General features: G+C 49.0%; 1 protein-coding gene across 1 annotated transcript in view; it reads right to left on the bottom strand.

The window, feature by feature from the left end:
* The window catches only part of SMC6 (structural maintenance of chromosomes 6), a 166,428-nt gene that overhangs the window by 48,811 nt on the left and 93,844 nt on the right, over positions 1-23,773 (bottom strand). The window contains exons 16-19 of the mRNA XM_088468145.1: positions 18,369-18,483; positions 17,940-18,100; positions 8,065-8,200; positions 3,927-4,007 (exon numbers count right to left, since the gene is read on the bottom strand). Coding sequence (XP_088324271.1) covers positions 3,927-4,007; positions 8,065-8,200; positions 17,940-18,100; positions 18,369-18,483 — 493 coding nt within the window. The remainder of the gene's footprint in view (positions 1-3,926; positions 4,008-8,064; positions 8,201-17,939; positions 18,101-18,368; positions 18,484-23,773) is intronic.

The raw sequence follows: 23,773 nt of genomic DNA, 5'->3' as shown, positions 1-23,773 counted from the left end.
AGAGAGAATTGGGAGGAAGAGAGAGAATTGGGAGGAAGAGGGAGGGGTGAGATAGTTGGGAGGAAGAGGGGAGGTGAGATAGTTGGGAGGAAGAGGGGGAGGTGAGATAGTTGGGAGGAAGAGGGGGAGGTGAGATAGTTGGGAGGAAGAGGGGGGGTGAGATAGTTGGGAGGAAGAGGGGGAGGTGAGATAGTTGGGAGGAAGAGAGAGAATTGGGAGGAAGAGAGAGAATTGGGAGGAAGAGGGAGGGGTGAGATAGTTGGGAGGAAGAGGGGAGGTGAGATAGTTGGGAGGAAGAGGGGGGGTGAGATAGTTGAGAGGAAGAGGGGAGGTGAGATAGTTGGGAGGAAGAGGGGGAGGTGAGATAGTTGGGAGGAAGAGAGAGAATTGGGAGGAAGAGAGAGAATTGGGAGGAAGAGGGAGGGGTGAGATAGTTGGGAGGAAGAGGGGAGGTGAGATAGTTGGGAGGAAGAGGGGGAGGTGAGATAGTTGGCAGGAAGAGGGAGAGGTGAGAGAATTGGGAGGAAGAGGGGGAGGTGAGATAGTTGGGAGGTGAGAGAGATGGGAGGAAGAGGGGGAGGTGAGAGATGTGAGGAAGAGGGGGAGGTGAGAGATGTGAGGAAGAGGGGGAGGTGAGAGATGTGAGGAAGAGGGGGAGGTGAGAATTGGGAGGAAGAGGGAGAAGTGAGAGAATTGGGAGGAAGAGGGAGAGGTGAGAGTTGGGAGGAAGAGGGAGAGGTGAGAGAATTGGGAGGAAGAGGGGGAGGTGAGATAGTTGGGAGGAAGACGGAGAGGTGAGAGAGATGGGAGGAAGAGGGGGAGGAGAGAGATGGGAGGAAGAGGGGGAGGTGAGAGTTGGGAGGGAGAGGTGAGAGAATTGGGAGGAAGAGGGAGAGGTGAGAGAATTGGGAGGAAGAGGGAGAGGTGAGAGATGTGAGGAAGAGGGGGAGGTGAGAGATGTGAGGAAGAGGGGGAGGTGAGAGATGTGAGGAAGAGGGGGAGGTGAGAATTGGGAGGAAGAGGGAGAAGTGAGAGAATTGGGAGGAAGAGGGAGAGGTGAGAGAATTGGGAGGAAGAGGGGGAGGTGAGATAGTTGGGAGGTGAGAGAGATGTGAGGAAGAACGGGAGGTGAGAGAATTGGGAGGAAGAGGGAGAGGTGAGAGAATTGGGAGGAAGAGGGGGAGGTGAGATAGCTGGGAGGAAGAGGGGGAGGTGAGATAGCTGGGAGGAAGAGGGGGAGGTGAGAGAGATGGGAGGAAGAGGGGGAGGTGAGAGTTGGGAGGGAGAGGTGAGAGAATTGGGAGGAAGAGGGAGAGGTGAGAGAATTGGGAGGAAGAGGGAGAGGTGAGAGAATTGGGAGGAAGAGGGAGAGGTGAGAGAATTGGGAGAAAGAGGGGGAGGTGAGAGAATTGGGAGGAAGAGGGGGAGGTGAGAGAATTGGGAGGAAGAGGGGGAGGTGAGAGAATTGGGAGGAAGAGGGGGAGGTGAGAGATGTGAGGAAGAGGGGGAGGAGAGAGATGGGAGGAAGAGGGGGAGGTGAGATAGTTGGGAGGAAGAGGGGGAGGTGAGATAGTTGGGAGGAAGAGGGGGAGGTGAGATAGTTGGGAGGAAGAGGGGGAGGTGAGAGAGATGTGAGGAAGAGGGGGAGGTGAGAGAATTGGGAGGAAGAGGGAGAGGTGAGAGAATTGGGAGAAAGAGGGAGAGGTGAGAGAATTGGGAGGAAGAGGGAGAGGTGAGAGAATTGGGAGTAAGAGGGGGAGGTGAGATAGCTGGGAGGAAGAGGGGGAGGTGAGAGAGATGGGAGGAAGAGGGGGAGGTGAAAGAGATGGGAGGAAGAGGGGGAGGTGAGAGTTGGGAGGAAGAGGGAGAGAATTGGGAGGAAGAGGGAGAGGTGAGAGAGATGGGAGGAAGAGGGGGAGGTGAGATAGTTGGGAGGAAGAGGGGGAGGTGAGATAGTTGGGAGGAAGAGGGGGAGGTGAGATAGTTGGGAGGAAGAGGGAGGAAGAGAGAGAATTGGGAGGAAGAGGGAGGGGTGAGATAGTTGGGAGGAAGAGGGGAGGTGAGATAGTTGGGAGGAAGAGGGGGGGTGAGATAGTTGGGAGGAAGAGGGGAGGTGAGATAGTTGGGAGGAAGAGGGGGAGGTGAGATAGTTGGGAGGAAGAGAGAGAATTGGGAGGAAGAGAGAGAATTGGGAGGAAGAGGGAGGGGTGAGATAGTTGGGAGGAAGAGGGGAGGTGAGATAGTTGGGAGGAAGAGGGGGAGGTGAGATAGTTGGGAGGAAGAGGGGAGGTGAGATAGTTGGGAGGAAGAGGGGAGGTGAGATAGTTGGGAGGAAGAGGGGGACGTGAGATAGTTGGGAGGAAGAGAGAGAATTGGGAGGAAGAGAGAATTGGGAGGAAGAGGGGGAGGTGAGATAGTTGGGAGGAAAAGGAGAAGGTGAGAGATGGGAGGAAGAGGAGGAGGTGAGAGAGATGGGAGGAAGAGGAGGTGAGAGATGGGAGGAGGTGAGATAGCTGGGAGGAAGAGGGGGAGGTGAGAGAGATGGGAGGAAGAGGGGGAGGTGAGAGTTGGGAGGGAGAGGTGAGAGAATTGGGAGGAAGAGGGAGAGAATTGGGAGGAAGAGGGAGAGGTGAGAGAATTGAGAGGAAGAGGGAGAGGTGAGAGAATTGGGAGGAAGAGGGAGAGGTGAGAGAATTGGGAGGAAGAGGGAGAGGTGAGAGAATTGGGAGGAAGAGGGGGAGGTGAGAGAATTGGGAGGAAGAGGGGGAGGTGAGAGAATTGGGAGGAAGAGGGGGAGGTGAGATAGTTGGGAGGAAGAGGGGGAGGTGAGATAGTTGGGAGGAAGAGGGAGAGGTGAGAGTTGGGAGGAAGAGGGGGAGGTGAGAGAATGGGGAGGAAGAGGGGGAGGTGAGAGAATTGGGAGGAAGAGGTGAGAGAATTGGGAGGAAGAGGGAGAGGTGAGAGAATTGGGAGGAAGAGGGGGAGGTAAGATAGTTGGGAGGAAGACGGAGAGGTGAGAGTTGAGAGGAAGAGGGGGAGGTGAGATAGTTGGGAGGAAGATGAGGTGAGAGTGATGGAAGGAAGAGGGGGAGGTGAGAGACTTGGGAGGAAGAGGTAGAGGTGAGAGAGTTGGGAGGAAGAGGTAGAGGTGAGAGAGTTGGGAGGAAGAGGGAGAGGTGAGAGAGTTGGGAGGAAGAGGGAGAGGTGAGAGTTGGGAGGAAGAGGGGGAGGTGAGAGAATTGGGAGGAAGAGGGAGAGGTGAGAGAATTGGAAGGAAGAGGGAGAGGTGAGAGAATTAGGAGAAAGAGGGGGAGGTGAGATAGTTGGGAGGAAGAGGGGGAGGTGAGATAGTTGGGAGGAAGAGCGGGAGGTGAGATAGTTGGGAGGAAGAGGGGGAGGTGAGATAGTTGGGAGGAAGAGGGGGAGGTGAGATAGTTGGGAGGAAGAGGGGGAGGTGAGATAGTTGGGAGGAAGAGGGGGAGGTGAGATAGTTGGGAGGAAGAGAGAGAATTGGGAGGAAGAGAGAGAATTGGGAGGAAGAGGGGGAGGTGAAAGAGTTGGGAGGAAGAGGGGGAGGTGAAAGAGTTGGGAGGAAGAGGAGAAGGTGAGAGAGATGGGAGGAAGAGGAGGAGGTGAGAGAGATGGGAGGAAGAGGAGGTGAGAGAGATGGGAGGAAGTGAGAGAGATGGGAGGAAGAGGAGGAGGTATGAGATATGGGATTAAGAGGGGGAGGTGAGAGAGATGGGAGGAAGAGGGAGTGTCAGGGCGGCCTAGAGAGGCTACCAGACCAGCTCTGTGGGGGCCAAGAGAGGCCTCCCTGCCAGAGCCGAGAGAAAATCACAGTTGGTATGAATTTGGTTTTTACCAGGTTAAAGGAGACAAAATCCATGACAGCAATGGGTGAAATATAATGAAGAGCATCTTACCAAGGTGGAAATGTCAATAGACGGCTGCTCCTCCACATTCTCCAGATCTGTTATCCGAGTACGTACTTCTCTGAGCTTCATCTGCAAGTGTAAAAGAAAACGCATAACAACGGGAACTTCAGGCTACGATGTAGAAAAATCATGCAGTATATAGCGCCCACATTACATCTTGTTTTATTCTTTTTATGTCAAAAATCTGAAAGTAGTATATATTCCCCTCCAATTACAGCCAGCAACCTCTACATCAATGTTTTTAATCTCCCTCAGTTTATCTATGGTTTGTAAATGAATAAAAAAAAAAAAGACTAGTTACAGTATACAACGCTAGGGGGCACTGTATTATGCCTACTATAGATGTGCTATGCAATTTCCAGGATAACGTCTGTTGAAGTCACAGAGACGGAGAGGACTAATCATTCTCTGACAGAGAAAATCACTGCATTGAAGATCATTTTCAATTAACAGAGAAAATTCCCTTTGCTGCAAATGAGGAGCTAGATGGGATTGTCACTCTCCGATACACACACTGAGAAATGTCAGAGTCGTTTCCATTATCCACAGAGAGTATAGAGAAGTGACCAGACCCTGCTGCAATATAGCTGTACCCTCTATCCATTAGGTGGTTCCATGGGCGGTCACAGTACGCCTGGTACCTCCATGGTGATTACAAGGACAGGAAACAACTCTGCAGACCTGACCTACATACAGTAAGATTATAAGTAATGTTATTTGGGGAACACCTTAGTTTATTACCTTTCTTCAGAGGAGGAACTGACTTTCTTGTGATTATCCATACTGCTGTAATATACTGTATATTCTACATCTATTCTTCTATGTGACACCTTCATCTAGCGCTACAGTGCCGGGTGGGTGACAGAGGACCGCTACCGGTAACAACCTGCACGCATGGAATGCACTAGGAAGCTGCCGTCTTATCCCCAGTCAGAACTCTAACAGACACAGTTGGCGTTCTAGGGAGAAAGGCAACAGATTTACTTCTATCCTTCCCACATTGGTGGATCCTCATTAGGAGTGGTTTCCCATCTGTAAGTTGTTTCAGTCCTTTAACCCTAGCAGAGCCAGGGTCACCCAAATTCACTGCAGGAACTCTGGGCATAGGTTCCCCTTCCAACTCCAGTTTTAACATAAAGGTACGGGATTGGGGGTTTTATGCTTAATGATGATCCAGGTGGAATACTTTGGTTTGTGTCCAGACAGGATTACATCACTGCGGGTTAATGTTGTGGGGTCCCCTACCAGGTCGCCCCCCTACCAAGCCCGCTGTGGCATTGAGTCCTGAACGGATAGCTCTGTGTTACTGTCCGATTCTTTCTCTCAGTCCTATCCTGGGAGCTTTGGAAGAAATAAGGAGCCTATTGCATTGGGGAGCTAGAGAGGGTATGAGCTACATTACAAACAATCCTGCTCAGCAACCTCTATACCCCAAGGTGAGCATTGTGCCCCAAATACGTTCATATAAAATAATTTTATGTGTTAAGGGACCCTGCTCATCATTGAAGAGCCTGAGCCATCCATACGCTCAAGAACTTACGACAACTCGTACACCTGGGAGTTGTGTACAGATGGTGTCCACATACATCCATCCTCAATTAGCACCAAACAGCCACGTTGTTGGACTTTGCAACATAACCGCATCATGCGGCTTTATATTGAAATGTGTCTTAATCTGCTACCTTCTACCAATTATTTTGCGACACAGATACTAACCCTAAATACTTACTACATTATTGATGCTTAAGACACAAAATTCAGGAGAGAGTATGCAAAGGGGTATTAAAAAGGTACTCCACCATTGTTATGCTTAGTCTGCTACTTTATACCAATTACTGTGTGTCCACAAAACCCTAATCGTAAGTACTCAGCACCTGATTCAGAGATGAACGCTGCAGCACAGTCGCTGCAAAGTCCCAGCGGCTGTGCAACAATACGCAAAAGCTGCAGGAGGCATTTTAAGTAATAAGACGCCCTCTGCCAGCTTCTCTGCTGCTGCGTCTGAAGACGCAATTATCGGATCAACTGCATGACCATTGGACATCTAAGAAACCTTCAAGTTACACTGGATGGCCGTTGTTTTCACCCCTGACTGGGTCAGTGACGCTGCGTCCAAGGACGCAACCACTGGCTTCGGCACGCCCACAGAGTGGCTTCCTAACGAAGAACAAGGGAAGTAACATTTTTCCCAGGTGAGGAAGCATAAGGGAAGGAAACAGACTAGCTCCAAGCAAGCAACCTCCACTGGATCTATAGAAGGAGACTCTCAAAGTAAAAAAACTATCAAATACTTAAAATGTCTTGCATACGTAGGACAATATGCCTACCACACAGTGCTGTTCTATTTAGAAAGAGGGTTGATCAAGGTACAGCCGTGGCTGGTATACAAAGTAATCAGAGAGTCGCAGGAACACATTGGCTAGGCTAGGCCCATGACCAATGAATACATAATAAAAAAATATTTTTCAAACAATTCATGGTATCCGAGATCTTGGGTGTGAACGGTCAGAATAAACAGCAATGGCACATTGGTAAAATATGCTCCGCAACGTGGCACTGCGGAAAGGGAGCCTTTGATTGTAGTCCTAAACCAGTGGATTTCTCTCTGGTGAATCACAAATGCCCACAAAACAGCAAAAGAGCTCTACAAATCTTAGGGGTCTAGTTACTAAGCAGTGTTAGGAGACAGAGTGAAAAGTGATAAGAAAGTGATAAGGTGCCAGCCAATCAGCTCCCAACTGTCATTTTTCAAACACAGCCTGTGAGATGGCAGTTGGGAGCTGATTGGCTGGCACCTTATCACTTTTCACTCTGTCTCCCAACAATGCTTAGTAAATAGACCCCTTAGTGCTTTATTTACGAAGCAGCCGCTTTATACTGGCTGCAGGTGCAATTTTAAATTTTCACCTGCAACCCACCGAGAAGCAAATAAAGCTCCAAGTTGTCTATATGGATGTAGATTCTTGATATGATTCAAGAAGTTTCCATCTCCGTGTCCTGAGATTCATGTAAGGCACTGGGGTGGCATTGAACCTTGATCGCAAAGTGACTTCTAGGTGCCCAGGGCCACAATTTGGTCACTGTGCAGAGTTTGTCAGGATAGGAAAGATTTAGCTATTCCATACAGTGGCTCTTACTTTGGTGAAAGAATACTTTCTGTGGTAAAGCAAAAACAATGAGGTCAGCGACTACTTCAATCTGTTTGTAATTCAGCAATGGCTTTCTAGGTTCTGGACAGTCAACTTGAGATGTTGAACATCAAACCGAATTGTCCAGATGGGGGGATGACCTTGACCCACCGGCTTCAGCCGCTATGACCTGAGTAAGGAAACAATGATGACAACTGGCTAATCGGAGGTGCCTGAAACTGAAAGCAAGTTGTCTGAAGATGATTGAAGGCTTTTAGGTCCAAAACAATGTGAAATGTGCTGCACCCTTTTGAGCACAGCACCAAAATTATGTCCCAGGACAATATGAAAGGCATTTCTGACCATCAGCCTACAAAAGCCTCTCCACCGCTTTCTTTGAGAAATAATCCAGCATGTTCATCACCTCCTGCCACTGGGGAAAATGGAATATTGGTATATAAGATCTAAGGCAGACTTAAGATTGAGGCTAAAGACAGGTCCAATTTGCTGTGCACAATTTTATATTTAGGGGTAAATTTACTAAAGTGAGAGTTTTTAGAAGTGAGTTTTAAAAGTGATGTTGCCCATAGCAACATTGATTAAATTGATTATTAGGGGGCAATTAAATTTATTAAGGTTGTGAGAAGAAATTTGCAACAAGTCAATACTTTGGGTGTCCAAATCAGTACTTTAGACAGGTTTAGCAGATTTGCGTGGTTAAACCCGGAGCTTCTGTGTGAACACACGCTGCACTCGCGCCCTAATGTAATGGGCGTCAACAAAACAATTGAATTCCCCCTTAGAATAGACCCATCTCTTAAGGGTAGAACTAACCAAACTTGGAACCCAACCAACCCTTTCTCAACAATCACTTGAGTATTTTGAAATATTGTTGAATATGTGCGCCTGGGAAAACCACTGGCTAATTTCATTTGCATTACAGACAAAGCATATGGGACCCTGCTAATCATTGATACAGCATGTAGAGTATAACTCACCTGTATCCTTTTTTTTGTATCATGATGCTGGCGCAAAAAGACTTCATTTCCCCGGACGTCACCGTCCATTTCACGTACTCGCTGCTGGATGTTAGACAGCTGGGCTTCAATCGCACAGACTTCTTTCTCTAGGTGACTGTTGATATGAAACCAATGGATCAAAGTAATGCAGTACTGATAAAGTGTTTATAGGAAGAGCCCAATATTACACTATATGAATGGAGAAATCATGTGGAGATTGTAAAGTGGTCCTGATTTAGTGACACTTATCTGAAATATGTTGGAAAGAGAGAACTCATCACAAGCCGTGTGCGCTACCATGAACTATAGAGCTAAATCTTATCATACTATACAAAATATACAAAAAAATAACAGTAATTACCTCCTAAAATACACAACACTTTATGTAAAAAACAAGATTTTTCATACTTGTACTTCCTTTTCCTTTAACCAAGTGGAGGACACTGAACACTGGAGCATGGAGGACACTGAACACTGGAGCACGGAGGACACTGAACACTGGAGCACGGAGGACACTGAACACTGGAGCACGGAGGACACTGAACACTGGAGCACGGAGGACACTGAACACTGGAGCACGGAGGACACTGAACACTGGAGCACGGAGGACACTGAACACGGCAGCACGGAGGACACTGAACACTGGAGCACGGAGGACACTGAACACTGGAGCACGGAGGACACTGAACACTGGAGCACGGAGGACACTGAACACTGGAGCACGGAGGACACTGAACACGGCAGCACGGAGGACACTGAACACGGCAGCACGGAGGACACTGAACACGGCAGCACGGAGGACACTGAACACGGCAGCACGGAGGACACTGAACACGGCAGCACGGAGGACACTGAACACGGCAGCACGGAGGACACTGAACACGGCAGCACGGAGGACACTGAACACGGCAGCACGGAGGACACTGAACACGGCAGCACGGAGGACACTGAACACGGCAGCACGGAGGACACTGAACACGGCAGCACGGAGGACACTGAACACGGCAGCACGGAGGACACTGAACACGGCAGCACGGAGGACACTGAACACGGCAGCACGGAGGACACTGAACACGGCAGCACGGAGGACACTGAACACGGCAGCACGGAGGACACTGAACACGGCAGCACGGAGGACACTGAACACGGCAGCACGGAGGACACTGAACACGGCAGCACGGAGGACACTGAACACGGCAGCACGGAGGACACTGAACACGGCAGCACGGAGGACACTGAACACGGCAGCACGGAGGACACTGAACACGGCAGCACGGAGGACACTGAACACGGCAGCACGGAGGACACTGAACACGGCAGCACGGAGGACACTGAACACGGCAGCACGGAGGACACTGAACACGGCAGCACGGAGGACACTGAACACGGCAGCACGGAGGACACTGAACACGGCAGCACGGAGGACACTGAACACGGCAGCACGGAGGACACTGAACACGGCAGCACGGAGGACACTGAACACGGCAGCACGGAGGACACTGAACACGGCAGCACGGAGGACACTGAACACGGCAGCACGGAGGACACTGAACACGGCAGCACGGAGGACACTGAACACGGCAGCACGGAGGACACTGAACACGGCAGCACGGAGGACACTGAACACGGCAGCACGGAGGACACTGAACACGGCAGCACGGAGGACACTGAACACGGCAGCACGGAGGACACTGAACACGGCAGCACGGAGGACACTGAACACGGCAGCACGGAGGACACTGAACACGGCAGCACGGAGGACACTGAACACGGCAGCACGGAGGACACTGAACACGGCAGCACGGAGGACACTGAACACGGCAGCACGGAGGACACTGAACACGGCAGCACGGAGGACACTGAACACGGCAGCATGGAGGACACCGAACACGGCAGCATGGAGGACACTGAACACGGCAGCATGGAGGACACTGAACACTGGAGTACGGAGGCCCAGTACATGAGTTGGGCAGCTTAAAAAATATTTTCTCCATAGGCTGCCGGCTCCGAGAAAAAAAAACAGAAGGAGGGAGAGGGAAAGTAAGAGAGAACAAGGATCTTTAACAATAGGAATAGAAACAAGAACAAGCGTACAAAGGGCGGAAAGAATCAGAGAAAAGCATTTAATGTAAGTATAGAAACCATAGTTTATCTTTTAAACATGTAACAGTGAGGACAACCCAACGCTGTCCTTAGGGGGGTATGCTCAGAGAGTGTGTTTGTAACAAAGACCAGATGACAGCTCCCCAAGGCCCTTTGACCACGTCCAGTAACTGAAGAAAGCCACTTTCTTCCAGAGCCTTACCCTGCTCTAAGCTGGGATAACAATGTCCTGAAAGAAAGGCTTTGCCGAAAGAACAGCCCTGTCTTAAAAAAAAGAATGTAAAAGAAGACCTATAAGTTCTCCAGTCCCCATAAGTCTCCTGGCTATGGAGATTCGGAAGCATTACCACCAGAGGGAAAGGTCAAAGCAGACTGTAGTCCAAAGGTACCAACATGGCATCTACAAATAACATCTTCGGTTCCCTTTCACTAAAGAATAAGCTCACCACCTCATGTTCCAACATTGCTGCCATCATGTTGACATCTGACTGACACCACCTGTTCACCAGGGTTCGCAAAAGACGCGCTATAGCGCATTTTTACGCGCTACATGCTTTAATGTGCATTACCTGTGCCTGCAGGCCTCAATGAAATTAACTGGGCTTGGTATATACTGGGAGGCTCAGTCAGCAGTATTAAGATAGCACTGCCAATAGTACTGTCTATGCTTAAGCCCCTTTTTGCCCCAGCTACTATCTACTCTTAACTCCTCCTTACCCCCAGAGCTGCCTGTCCCTAAGCACCTGCTTGCCTCAGCTACTACCTACCCTTACTCCCTCCCTACCCCTAACCCCATCCTTGCCCCCCAGTACTGCCCTAGCCACTATCTACCTACTCCCACAGCACTGCCTGCCCCTAACCCCCTCCTTGCTCCAATGCTACCCCAGCTGAATTCTAACCTTACCCCTAGCACTGTCTGCCCCTAGTTTCATCCTTGCCCCCCAGCACTGCCCCATCTACTGTCTGCACTTACCCCCTCCCAGCCTGCCCTTATTCCCCCTACCCCCACTTCTCCTTGTCTATATATGCAGCTTTACTGCTCCCTGCCTCTAGCATTGTACCATAATATATGATGGGACCCAGAAAAAGTGGATTAGGCTCCCCTGGGACCCATACATTTTTTTCGCTCAGAGCGATCACTGTTCACAATCTGCTGGAAGACTTCCAGGTAAAGGTACCATACTTCAGGGTGAATGTTCTGCCTCCTGATAAAAAAAAAAAAAAAAAAAAATCTGTTTCCTGGTTCTTTACTGCTGCAATGAACACCGCTGCGATGGCTGAACCGTCCACCCTATGATCTAATTGGTTTGCCTCCTTACCAGGGCTGAAGGGTAAGTAATTATAGTCAAATGCCGGGATCTCAAAAGGACAGCCATAACTCTAATGATTTAGGCGAACACCGCTGGGAAGATCGAAGAAGTGGTAAAGCCTGAAACTGATGGGACTGTAAAACAAATCTGAGGAGACAGTTTCATGACTTTTGTTAAAAGTCTATGGGCTCTGGAAAGACTAAATGGCAATGCCTGAAAATGAAAATGCGCCTCTTGCACTGCAAGCCAGAGTAAAGCTCTGGTGACTGGGCCAGATAGGAACCTGGAAATAGGCCTCCCAAAAAACCAAGGAGGCCCAGAGATCCCCCAGAGCCAGAATGATGGATAGACACTCCCTGGTTCACCAAAAAGCCTGTTGAGGAATTCCAGGAGAACAACGAAGAGACTGACCAAAAAAAATCCAGTTAGGAGGCTAGCAGGGCGTGACCAGTAAAAAAAAAAAAAATTGGATCCAAGGCCGTTCCTGAAAGGCTACAGTAAAGAAAATGTCATGCTCAGGCATCCTACGCAGTCGTTATCCAGGTGATGGAAGCAGCAAAAGTCGTCCTCCTACGGTGGGACCCCTCAGGTAGAGGTCTGCCTAGTGAAGCACAAGCCTGTCAGTAGGCCTGGAGGTAGGATATGTGGTAGACCTGGGTAACCGGAGCCCTGAGAAAGGGAAGGTCCAAGGGCCAACCTAAGAGGAAAGGAGCGAAAATCGAAGTTTGCGACCTAAGTCAGAGAAGGGGGGGGAGGTCGACTTGGATGCCGTCATTGTGGCTACCACCCTGACCAAAACAGGAGCACAGCAAATGACCTGAAAGCAGAAGAGCCCCTATGGCGTTCCTGAAGTCTAAGTCAGCGCATCAGAAATTATGCCACAGAATTCGCCTAATCAAGGATGTTGACACCGGAAGTCAGGACACCAGTAGCTACTGATGCCTCTTCAAAATAAGAGGCCATCCCCTGATGTTCTCACCTGACGAAGCGGAGGTTCTCCTAAAGAGCATCTGTCCAACCTCCAATGGCTTTTGCTACATAAGCAGAAGTCAGGACTGGGTGCGCGATAGCGTCTGCAGAATATAAGATGTTTTTGAGGAAAGTTGTATTGTCCTGTCCGATGGATCCCAAGGGATGCCGTATTTGGACTAGGAAAGGCAGCGTTCTTGACTAGACAGGCCAAGTGAGTATTCCCTGAGGAGTAGGCTCATTATGCCCGTCCCGCAGCAGGTAGAAAAATGAAGGTCGCAAGGAGCTAAGAAACCCTATTAGGGCGAGCCCTCCGCAGAAGGTCCACACACTGCGCAAAAGACAGGAATGTAGAAACAGTCTACAGAAGCATGAAAACCAAAGTGCTAGCCTTAGGGGTCTGTAACCTACCGCACTTGTTATTCCCAAGTACTAATCAAGACCTGACCCTGTTTAGCTTCCAAGATAAGACGATATTGGGCGCATTCAGAGTGATGTGGCTAGAGGCCCTGGTAACTTTGAAGCTAAGAACAGCTCTTATCACTTTAAACAGGGCGCTACATTTAGCTGCGGTATGGAATGGACAAAGGTCTGAAATATTAGACAGTGTCCCAATGGGCAGAGGAACTTCCAATGACCGGACAAGAACACAACACTATTTAGACTGGGACGCAGCACTATCTAGACTAGTGTGGGAGCAAACCGGAGCTCCCGGAGGAAACCCACGCAAGCACAGGGAGAATATACAAACTCCCCCAAGTTAGGGCCATAGTGGGAATCAAACTTACGACCCCAGTGCTGTGAGGCATGCCTGAAGTGCAGTTTCTGTCCATCCTCATCTGGAAAGATGCAGGCACCTGCGCTTAAAACGAGAAGGGCTGCATCCCTGGCTCCTAAGGCAGAATGCTATAAGGTACCCAGCTAGGCCCCAGTAGGGATACTAGTAGGGGGAGCGGGCCCTGGAGTTGCCAATCTATGTGACAGTCACAGAGGAAATGGACTAGTCCTTAGCCAGCTGCAACCTTACCTATAAGAGAGGTAATCCAGGCCGGCTCCAGGAGGAAGTCATGGCTGACCGACGCTCTGCTGCAAATCTGCGAAACGCCGCAGAGTCGATCGTGGTACGGTGCCTGAGGAGAAAGTACAGAGGTACATCCTGCAGTTACACAACCCTGAAACAGCCCCATCCCTAGGTGCTTTGCCCTTGGAGACCCTGATAAGCAATCCAGAGCAGTCTCCACACACACCAGTTAGGAAACTACTGTGTGCAATAAAAGGGGGAGTGCAATGAATATGTCCTCACCCTACAATAAGCGGGGCTTTACAGGCGATGGATTTACCAAACTGTCAGGAGAAACGGAAACATAAAATGTATGAACAAATACATCAACACATACAAACATTCAATACTGTATTAATGGGCAGTTAATGCTCAACAATCTATACCCCAGTCGATAGGAAGTTGCATAGTGTATAACCTGACCCCATGGGAATAGGTATACAGGAAGACAGGAGCCCTTTACTGCTCTCCAGAGACCGACTGACTCAGGCACAAGATAAAATGGCTGCTCAGTGTCTCAGTTGGGAGGGCAGAGAGGAGGAAGAATCCCTGTGGCATGGCTTCTGCGATGAGCGAGCGTGCCAAGGGTGCGGGGGAGGGGCTGAATGGGTGAGCCCTACCTCCCACTTGCTGAACCAGATCCCCCAGGGCAATGGTTGCTTCTAATAAAGCGTCCCATTGCCTGTGATTTGGTAGTCTAGCGGAGGCGCCAGGTGGCCTGGGTTGACCGCTGTCAGCACGGCCAGTGGTCCCCCACACCAGCTGTAACAGCCACTGCAGCGAAGCACCCTGTAAGCAGGGAGCCGCTCTTACCTTAAAGCATCGTCCGTGCTGTCTTCCCCAACAGGTCCGGTCGTTGAAAAAGTCGGAGAGGAGCGTCTATGGAGAGACTTTGAAGATCTGAATACCAATGGCGTCTGGGCCAAGCCGGAGCTACCAACCGGCCGTGCCCTCTTCTTGCTTGAACTTCCGAAGGACCCTAGGAAGAAGGGAGACTGGAGGGAAGAGATACGGCAAATGCAAGATCGACTTCACTGACAAGGCTTCGACGAAGGCTGCTTCGGAGTCCCTTGTCCTGGACCCGTACACTGGAAGCTTGTGGTTGTGAGGCCATGAGGTCCATGTCCGGTAGACCTCATTTGTCCACCAGGAGCTGAAAGACTTCTGGGTGTAGAGAACACTCCCCAGCGTGCACGTCGTGACGGCTGAGAAAATCTGCTCTCCTTTGAGATCCCGAGATGAACACTGTGGAGATGGCGTTCGGCCCATGTGAGAATGCGTGACACTTCTGCCATTGCTGACTGACTTAGAGTGCCTCCCTGGCGTTGTCAGACTGTACTTGTACTGGCCTGCCCTGAAGAATGTCCTGAGCCAGAGTGAGGGCTCTGTAGATGGCTCTGAGTTCTAGGACGTTGATTGGTAAGATCGTCTCGGCTGGTGTCCAGCATCCATGGAAGGAGTGCTGGCCGGTCACTGTGCCCCACCCGCGGAAGCTTGCGTCCGTGGTGAGAAGTACCCATTCCGGGATCCAAAAGGGAAGACCTTTTTAAGTGGGACATCTGTAACCACCAGGAGAGGGACAGGGGAAATGCTATAGAGAGGACCATCGTCTGCGATCTGATCAGATGGGGCAGCCCATTCCACCTGGAGAGGATTAGGTGTTGTAGGAGCCTGGAGTGGAACTGAGCAAACGCCACCATGTTGAAGGTGGATATCATGGACCTCAAGGTCTTCATTGCTGAGTGAATTGACACTCGGCGACTGTGTAGTAACCTGCATACATGTTGCTGCAGTGCGGAGATCTTGTCTTTTGTCAGGAGAGTTCTCTGAACCTGAGAATCCAGAAGAGCTCCCACATGTACCATCCTTTGTAAATGGGTCAGGGAAGACTTTTTCCAGTTGATCAACAAGTTGTGCCTCTATAGAAAGGCAATGGTTACCTGAAGATGGCGGTGGAGAGAGTGCCAAGAGCAAGAGGTATTCCAGGTATGGGAGGAGCCTGATTCTCTGACGACACAGGTGGGCTGCCATAACTGCCATGATTTTGGTAAAGACCCACTGTAGAAAGCCCAAAGGGCAGTGTCCGAAATTGGAAATGTTGCTGTAGGACAGCAAACCGGAGATATCGCTGATGGGAGGGCGCTATAGGTACATGTAGGTAAGCGTCCTGAATGTCCAGAGATACCATAAAGTTCCCAGGTTCCATAGCTAGGACAATAGAGCGGAGGGTTTCCATACGAAACCTGGGCACCCTGATAAACTTGTTCAGAGACTTGAGGCTGTGGATTGGCCAATGAGACCCATTGGGTTTCTGAACCAAGAAAAGGGTGGAATAATGACCGTTGCCACGTGTCCTTTAGGAAGGATACTAGCTTTTAACTAGACGCATCACATGGGAATCTACTGCTTGGGGAGCTTCCCATTTAGCGCAATCAGCTGCTGGAATAGGGTAAAAAGAAACCAGGAGTTTTGGGGGCTGAAACTTTTTACTTGGCGTATTCCATGCTTCGCTCATGAGCTCAGAAAGCTGATCAGAGTGATGTAATTCCGCTAAAACCACTTTCTGTCTCTTAAAAAGTGACTGTTTTGTTATAGGAGCGGGCTCAGCATCTTCTATCTGAAGAATTTATTTGACAGCCCTCACTAGTGCAGGTACATTCATTTTAATATGAGACTCCGGGAGAGAGAGATCTGCGTCTTCTGCCTCCCCAGATGACAGCTCAGAATCTGAGAGCTGTGTAGACTATGAGGATAGCACTGTACGCTTAGTAGTTTTACTGAGAAGGGGTCTCTCACTTTGCAAAAATTGTTGAAAAGCTGCAGAAGTAGCCGCTAGATTCTGCACTGAGGTAGAAAGCAGGTCTACCCATGGAGGAGGCCTAGGCGGTACAGGTATCTACTACTGTACCTGTTGTGGCAACCCCATAGAAGGAATTACTGCCAGGACTGCTAGGCCGCCGTAATTGTGCTAACACCTTTGAGAAGGAAGCTCAGGGGGGTTAATGGGCAGGGGCTGGAGGGGCTCGTTGGCCTGGTGTATTATAACAAGTTTCACATAGCCCGTCCTGAATTAAATCCTCCTGGGCTAAGTCTGCTGAACAGGACCTGCAAAAGAGTATAGGTGCAGCAGTCTGTTTGCTACACTTGCCTTTGCTAGACATAGCTGCAGTATAGTACAGCACACAATATGGCACTGTGCAGCGTGTAACCACACAGTATGTGACAGCCTTCACAAATACAAGTAGATGTGAAGTACAGGGAACCCCCTATACACCGGTATTCCAGGGTTAATGTGAAAGAAAAGGGAAAGGCATAAGCTGACAGTAGAGTGAGAAATACACAGACAGCCGCGCTAGTCACATTCAATGTAGAAAATAATTATAACTGCAATGGGCACTAAAATCAACTACTCAGACCGCAGTGGCTGGTAGGCTATAGCGCTACGTAACCTGGCTCCTAGGAGAGGTGTGTTAGAAGACTGTACCCAGCGTTCCCAGAGACAGCTGTGGCTGGTGTTTAGAAATGGCCCCCAAAGGTCTCTGAGGGGGGCGGGGGGAGAGGGAGAAGCAGCTCAGAGGCGGCAAGTGGAATGGCGCTCTGAGCTGGGGGAGGGGCCACAGAAAAAGAGAGCTGACCTCCCCTAAGCGGACATTAACCACCGGTTCCCTGGCCTCTTGCGCCAGTAACGTTAGCCCTGGTGGTCTAGTGGAGTCCCGGACGGACCGGTGTCCACCTCAGCACCTCCGGTCTGTCTCCTCAGACCGGAGGTATGACTGCACGCGAGCGGGAACCCGCCTTACCTGTCCCCGTGTCTCAGCTGCAGTCTGGGGTCCACCCAAGGAGCCCGCTAGCAAGGCCCCCCCAGTGCCTCCACCGAAAGTACCATGCATAGGGCTGGAGGCGTGGCACTGCGGAGGGGTGATGGAGCACTGTCTAGTGCTGCTTGCTCTGTCTTGAACTTAAAATAAATAAAATAAAGCAGCCCTACTGATCTAACGGTGATCCAGCTCCTGCCGGTCACCAAGACAAAAGGATCGCCTCAGGCTGTGGGTGGGATATAGGGGGGGGGGGGGGGGGGGGGAAGGACCGGAGCATACTGGGATAGCAAAAGCTTAACGGTTTGGTGTCTGGTCCTCCTATCCACCACCTACACCCCCATTGTCTCCCTGTGGAGCCCTATGGACCCTGAAGAAGAAAAAACTATTTAAAAGGTGCTATGACCATGGAATCCCTATGGCCTCTAATGTGCTTACCAATCCAGTCATACACTGCAGCGTGAAAAACCTCTACTAAAAAGGTTCCCAAGGAAATGACCAGAGATGTAAAAAGCTGGGTGACAGAGAGTAAGTTATTGCTCTTCACTACACAAGCCAAAAACAGGGAGACAGGGAAAACACAAATCACATACAAACCTTATTTCCACTTCCACGTCGCTGCTTAAATATCTGGCTCGGCGGAACTCTGACGAATAGTACCGGTTTTTATACACTTGATCGCCATCAGCAGTAAAGGCCTCCCTGCAATTTCTAGGCGGGTTCCTTTTCTGCATGACTTCCCGGGCTTCTTGGTTGCTCTGAGGAAACAGAGGCGTCACCAAAACACTTCTGCGTGCACGTTAGCAATATCTTTACATGTATAATCCAGAAACAATTGTGTACATAGCAGAGTAATAAAAGCTCACTGGACAATCAGGAGTACAGGAATAGAGGAAAATCTCTACAGCCTAATATGTGTTAGTGTCACTGAATAATATTAACACATATATTGTGATCTTTAATTGACAATCATTGATCCTTATGACACGCTATGATTGACAGATATAAATAGGAGAAGTTAGGTACCTTGATTAGTAGCACAGACTCTATGCCTCGCATATCAATCAAGCAGTTGGCGACCACAGGGATATCAATTTCCAAAGCCGTCAAGACGGATGGATAATTTTGATGAACCACGGCTCTGAAAGGCGAGGAAGTAAAACCTTTAGCTCTAGTATACGTGCCTGTATCTAGTAATCACTGTAGCAGAAACGGGTGTCCTGGAGAAATGTCCATGCTAGCTAAACCATTCACTTACTGTACTTAAGGTACGGGAGGATTTATTCAGGACCACCTTATACTGACAAAGAACAAAATGACTTCTGCTGATCACGACTCACTACGAGAAACAATGCAGGAACAATTAACAGCTAGGAATGCTTGGGGAAAGACATGCATGTTATATATTACTTAACGGCTAGGGATATTGCTTGAAGCTCCTTGTAGAAACACAAACATTGATATAAAGTCCCTATATTAGCATATCCATGAGCTACACCATCAATATGGGACTTCTAGTAAATACAAAATAAACATATATGCTTAAATCCTATTCTCACAGTCGTTTGGGGGGAGGGAGACACTAACAATGAGGTATGGAGGAACTGGAAGGAGCTCGAGTGCTGTAAGAAAGACAACTGTTTCCATAAAGATTGGCTGGAATTCGCCACCCATAAGGTGCATACACACTGGGCGATTAAAGTGGACGACCGAACGATATCGTTCAGTCACCTACTTTATAGTCCATTTTTAACACAAAAAAAAACTATGAACGATAACGACGCGCGTTCCCGCGGGTCGTTCGTCATTATCGTTCATCGGATTAACATGCAGGCCAACTTGACGATGTCGTCAGGTTGCTGCATGTTATGGAATGGGGGAGAGAGCCCGGCGCTGAACGATATCGTTAATGATATCGTTCAGCGGGTGTGCTCAATGTCATGAACGACATTGAGCACAGCCTGCCGAGGACACACTAGACGATATCGCTCAGGGAGCATATTTACACCGATCCTCATCAGCCTATCCTGGAGCTATAATCTATTAATTAGACCCTGTAGATGTGGACATTCATTGCGAGAACTTACTGAGATTTCACAGAGGATTCCCTTTTATTTTGGATGATTCAAGCTCTATCGGACTGCTGGGCAACTGTCTTGGACGGTAATACAATTTATGTATCTTGGTAAATTACATTTGTTCCATTAACTATTTACGACTTGTTATGGTAATGTATGTTAAAAAATATTTTACACAAGTGTGCCTAGCAATCTATTGGCCGTCATTTTATATAGATTTTCCACATAATTGAAAGGGAGACTTAAAAAGTGATTATTAATACTGAATATTAATTTACATTAGTGCTGTTTCTTTGTTTATGTTTCTCACTTTGGGGGAGAGAGATGTACTAAGCCTTGGAGAGAGAAAGTAAAGAGAGAAAGTCCAACCAATCAGCTCCTGTCACATTACAGGCTGTGTTTGAAAAATTACAGTTAGGATTGGTTGGTACTTTCTCTCCACTATCTCTCTCCAAGACTTCACTGTCAAAGTTAACGTTTCATATTGGACTTTTTTTCTGCGTTAAGTCTGGTGCGCGCTCCCGCTTATCCCCGTATTCAATATAAAATTTACGAAAATGGGAAACTCCGAAGTTGGATTTGCGTAAAGTTACCAATTTTTCCTTAAAATAATTGTAAGACCCCCCTAAAGTTGTAAAAACATGGGGGAACACTATGGGTACCCCCGTTTTAGCCTGCAAATGAAAGTCGGGGATTTAAATAGCCACAGCAGGTGTTTCTTTCCGACATTGAAGAAGTGATGCAGAAGAGCACTTAGGTTATTTTTTTAGTTTTTTTAAGTGGTCCCATCAAATTTGGGGTACATGAAAATGGGTACTAGCATATTTTGATGTCCCTAAAGTAAGTTTTAAAAAATTCTGCATTTGTGCACCTGCCGCTATAATTCTATTCTTCAAAACACCTGCCGCATACTTGCAGAATAGCCCTGAACCTATTTCCCTATTGTTTAACAATTTTTCCCAATTTCTTTTTTTGCACCCCAATTTTTAAGTTAATTTTTTGGGGTGTCCCTATTCATTTATTTTTTTTTACTTTTTTTGACAGTTCTTTTTTAAATGTCATTCTCATAGGTGCAGGCTATTTTTTTTAAGCCTGCACCCCTTTACCCCAATTCTGCACTTTTTTTTTACACCAATTCAATGATGAAAACTTATCACTGTTTTTTATCAAAGACTTGTCAAAACTGCGATAAGTCTTTGAAATTGAATAGGGTGTAAAAGTAAAACCTGCGATAATGACGTCATAATTGCGATATTAACGCAAAAACGATGTTATCGCACCCATATTGAATACCCCTGTATGGCTCATACACACTAGACGATGTGCTGTATGAACGATATTGGTGAATGACAGGAGACTGCCCCTAAAGCTGACACTCTTCTGGCGGAAGCTATGGCCAGAAGAAAAACAGTCTTTGCTGTAAGCCATTTGAGAACCACTGAAGCCTGGGGTTCAAATGGAGGGCCCTAAGTACCAAAGCTAAATCCCAAGGAGCCACGGAAGGGACAAAGGGAGGCTGAATCCGGAGGACACCCTAGAGGAAGGTCCGGATATCAGGTAGAGGAGCAATTCTTCTCTGAAACCATACGGACAGGGCCAAGACAATCACCTTCAGCGAGGCCAAACGGAGACCAGGTTCCAAACCCGCCTAAAGGAAGGTCAACACTGGAAATCCGAAATGTCCAGGGATCATTAACCTCTGGGATGACACCACTGGAAGTAGGTATGCCACACTCTGTGGTACCCCCTGGCAGAGGCTGGTTTCCGCGCTCTGATCATAGTATCTACAACAGAGCTAGAAAAACCCTTAGACCTTAGGAGGGATGTCTCAAGAGCCACGCCGTCAAAGACAGACGACTGAGGACCTTGAGGCAACAGCAATGGAGTGTCGATGGAGAGACTCCGAAGTTCCGAGTACCAGTGTCGTCTGGGCCACGCTGGAGCCACCAGCAGACCTGTGCCGCCTCCTTGTTTGGACTTCTGAATTACTCGAGGAATCAGGGAGACTGGAGGGAACAGGTACGCAAACTGGAAGGTCCACTGTACCGACAGAGTGTCCACCAGGAACGCCTCGGCATCTCTTGTTCTGGACCCGTACACTGGCAGTTTGTGATTGTGCCGGGAGGTCATGAGGTCTACGTATGGAAGGGCCCACTTGTCCACTAGGAGCTGAAACACCACTTAAGAGACCATTCCCCCGGATGCACGTCGCGACGGCTGAAAAAGTCCGCTTCCCAATTGAGAACTCCTGGAATAAACAGCTGATATGGCTGGGATATGACCTTTCCGCCCATGTCAGAATGTGTGACACCTCTGTCAGTGTCGCCAGACTTCGAGTTCCTCCTTGATGATTAATGTAAGCTACATCGTGGTGTTGTCTGACTGAACTTTCACGGGTGAAGTATGAGTTTGGCTTGCTGTAGGGTCCTGAAGACCGCCCGAAGCTCCAATATGTTGATGAGTAGAGCAGACTCTTCTGCTGTCCACCGCCCTGAAACGAGTGTGGTCCTGTCACTGCGCCCCAACCCCAGAGACTGGCATCTGGTGTCAAGAGGACCCATTCCGGAATCCAAAAAAGGCACCCCTTGGTGAGGTGACACGACTGTAGCCACCAGGCAAGAGACAGACGTACCTCCGGAGAGAGTACAATCGTCTGTGCTTTTAACCGATGGGGTAAACTGTTCCACCTGGAGAGGATCAATTTCTGCAGAGGCCCCGAAAGAAGCTAGGCTTTTTCCACCATGTTGAATGTCGATACCATGGATCCCAGTCCTTGCATTGCTGAGTGGATTGACACTCTGCGAATGTGGAGACATCTGCGTACTCGCGTCTGCAAAGTGGAGATCTTGTCTGCGGTCAGAAAGATTCTCTGCTGTTGGGAATCCAACAGAGCTCCCGGATGGAGCATCCTCTGGGATGGCATCAAGGAGTACTTTGTCCAATTGATCAACCACCCGTGAGTCTGAAGCACAGAAACTGTCAGCTGTAGATGGTGGTGAAGTAATTCTGGAGACCCTGCCAACAATAAGAGGTGGTCCAGGTAAGGCATGAGGCGAACCCCCTGATGCCGTAGATGGGCTGCCATGACAGCCATAACTTTGGTAAACACCCGAGGAGCTGTAGAGAGACCAAATGACAGGGCCAAAAACTGGAAATGTTATTGTTGTATAGCAAAACGGAGGGAACGCTGGTGAGATGAAGCAATTGGAATATGCAGGTATGCATCCTGAATATCCAGCGATACCATAAAATCCCCCGTTGCCATAGCCAGTATAATTGAGCGGAGAGTTTCCATCCTGAACCAAGGTACCCTGAGGAATCTGTTCAGTGACTTGAGATTGAGGATAGGTCGATAAGAAACCGAACGTATCCTGACCAGAAAGAGATTGGAGTAATAACCAGTCCTCTCTAAGGTAACGGGACAGGGACGACAACTCCTGCTTGAGCAAGGATTGTATGGCTTTCTGGATTTGAAATGCCTTGTCTTTGTCTGACAGAGGGCTTGTGCAGAAGAACTGATGGGTAGGCCTTTTGCGGAAGGCGAGGGCGTACCAGTGAGTGACCACTTCTCTTACCCAAGTGTCTGTGGTGGTCTGACAACAGCACTTGGCGAACAGAAGAAGTCGGCCTCCCACCTTGGGATACCCCAAGGGGAGGCCCGTCCCGTCAGGCTGAAAAGTTATCATCAGACTTGATCGCCGGACGTCTGGTACTCCAGGCCTGCTTCTTGGGCTTGGTTGTCTTTTTGAGGGCCGACTGCCTAGGAAAGGGCTGACCCTTAGGTTTACCTTGGGGCCGAAAGGACGAGGTCCGGGATCCTGAAGAAGTAGATGCCGAAGGCAGACATGCAGACTTAGCCGCTGCCAATGTATCCACAATCTTGTCCAGGTCAGGACCAAACAAGATCTTACCATTATAAGGTAGACACTCTAATACTTTCTTAGAGTCCGCGTCCGCTCTCCACGAGCGCAGCCATAAGGAACGGCGCGCTGACACAGCAGCAGCCAAAATCCTGGAGGATAAGAGGGTAACATCCAAAGCAGTCTTAATATATGCAGCTGAATCACAGAGGTAACCCACCAGAGTCACTTGATCTGTGGAAGCATTTGAAGGAAAGGACTCCTCTCGGGAGTCTGCCCAGAACTCCATAGCCTTGGCCACCCAGGAGATAGCTATAGCTGGTCTGGAGACTGCCCCTGAAAAGGAATACATTGACTTTAAACACACCTCTACCTTCCTGTCAGTGCTATACTTTAAGGAAGAAATGGACAGCATAGGCAGAGTAGCACTTTTAATTAAGCGAGTCACACGAGAATCCACGGCAGGAGGTGATTCCCATTTAGTACAATGTTC

This window comes from Taudactylus pleione, unplaced genomic scaffold, assembly GCF_031769625.1.
Source record: "Taudactylus pleione unplaced genomic scaffold, aTauple2 ptg000081l, whole genome shotgun sequence".
NCBI lineage: Eukaryota > Metazoa > Chordata > Amphibia > Anura > Myobatrachidae > Taudactylus > Taudactylus pleione.
The sequence above is the reverse complement of the archived record's forward strand: the minus strand, read 5'-3'. Positions and strand labels throughout refer to the sequence as shown.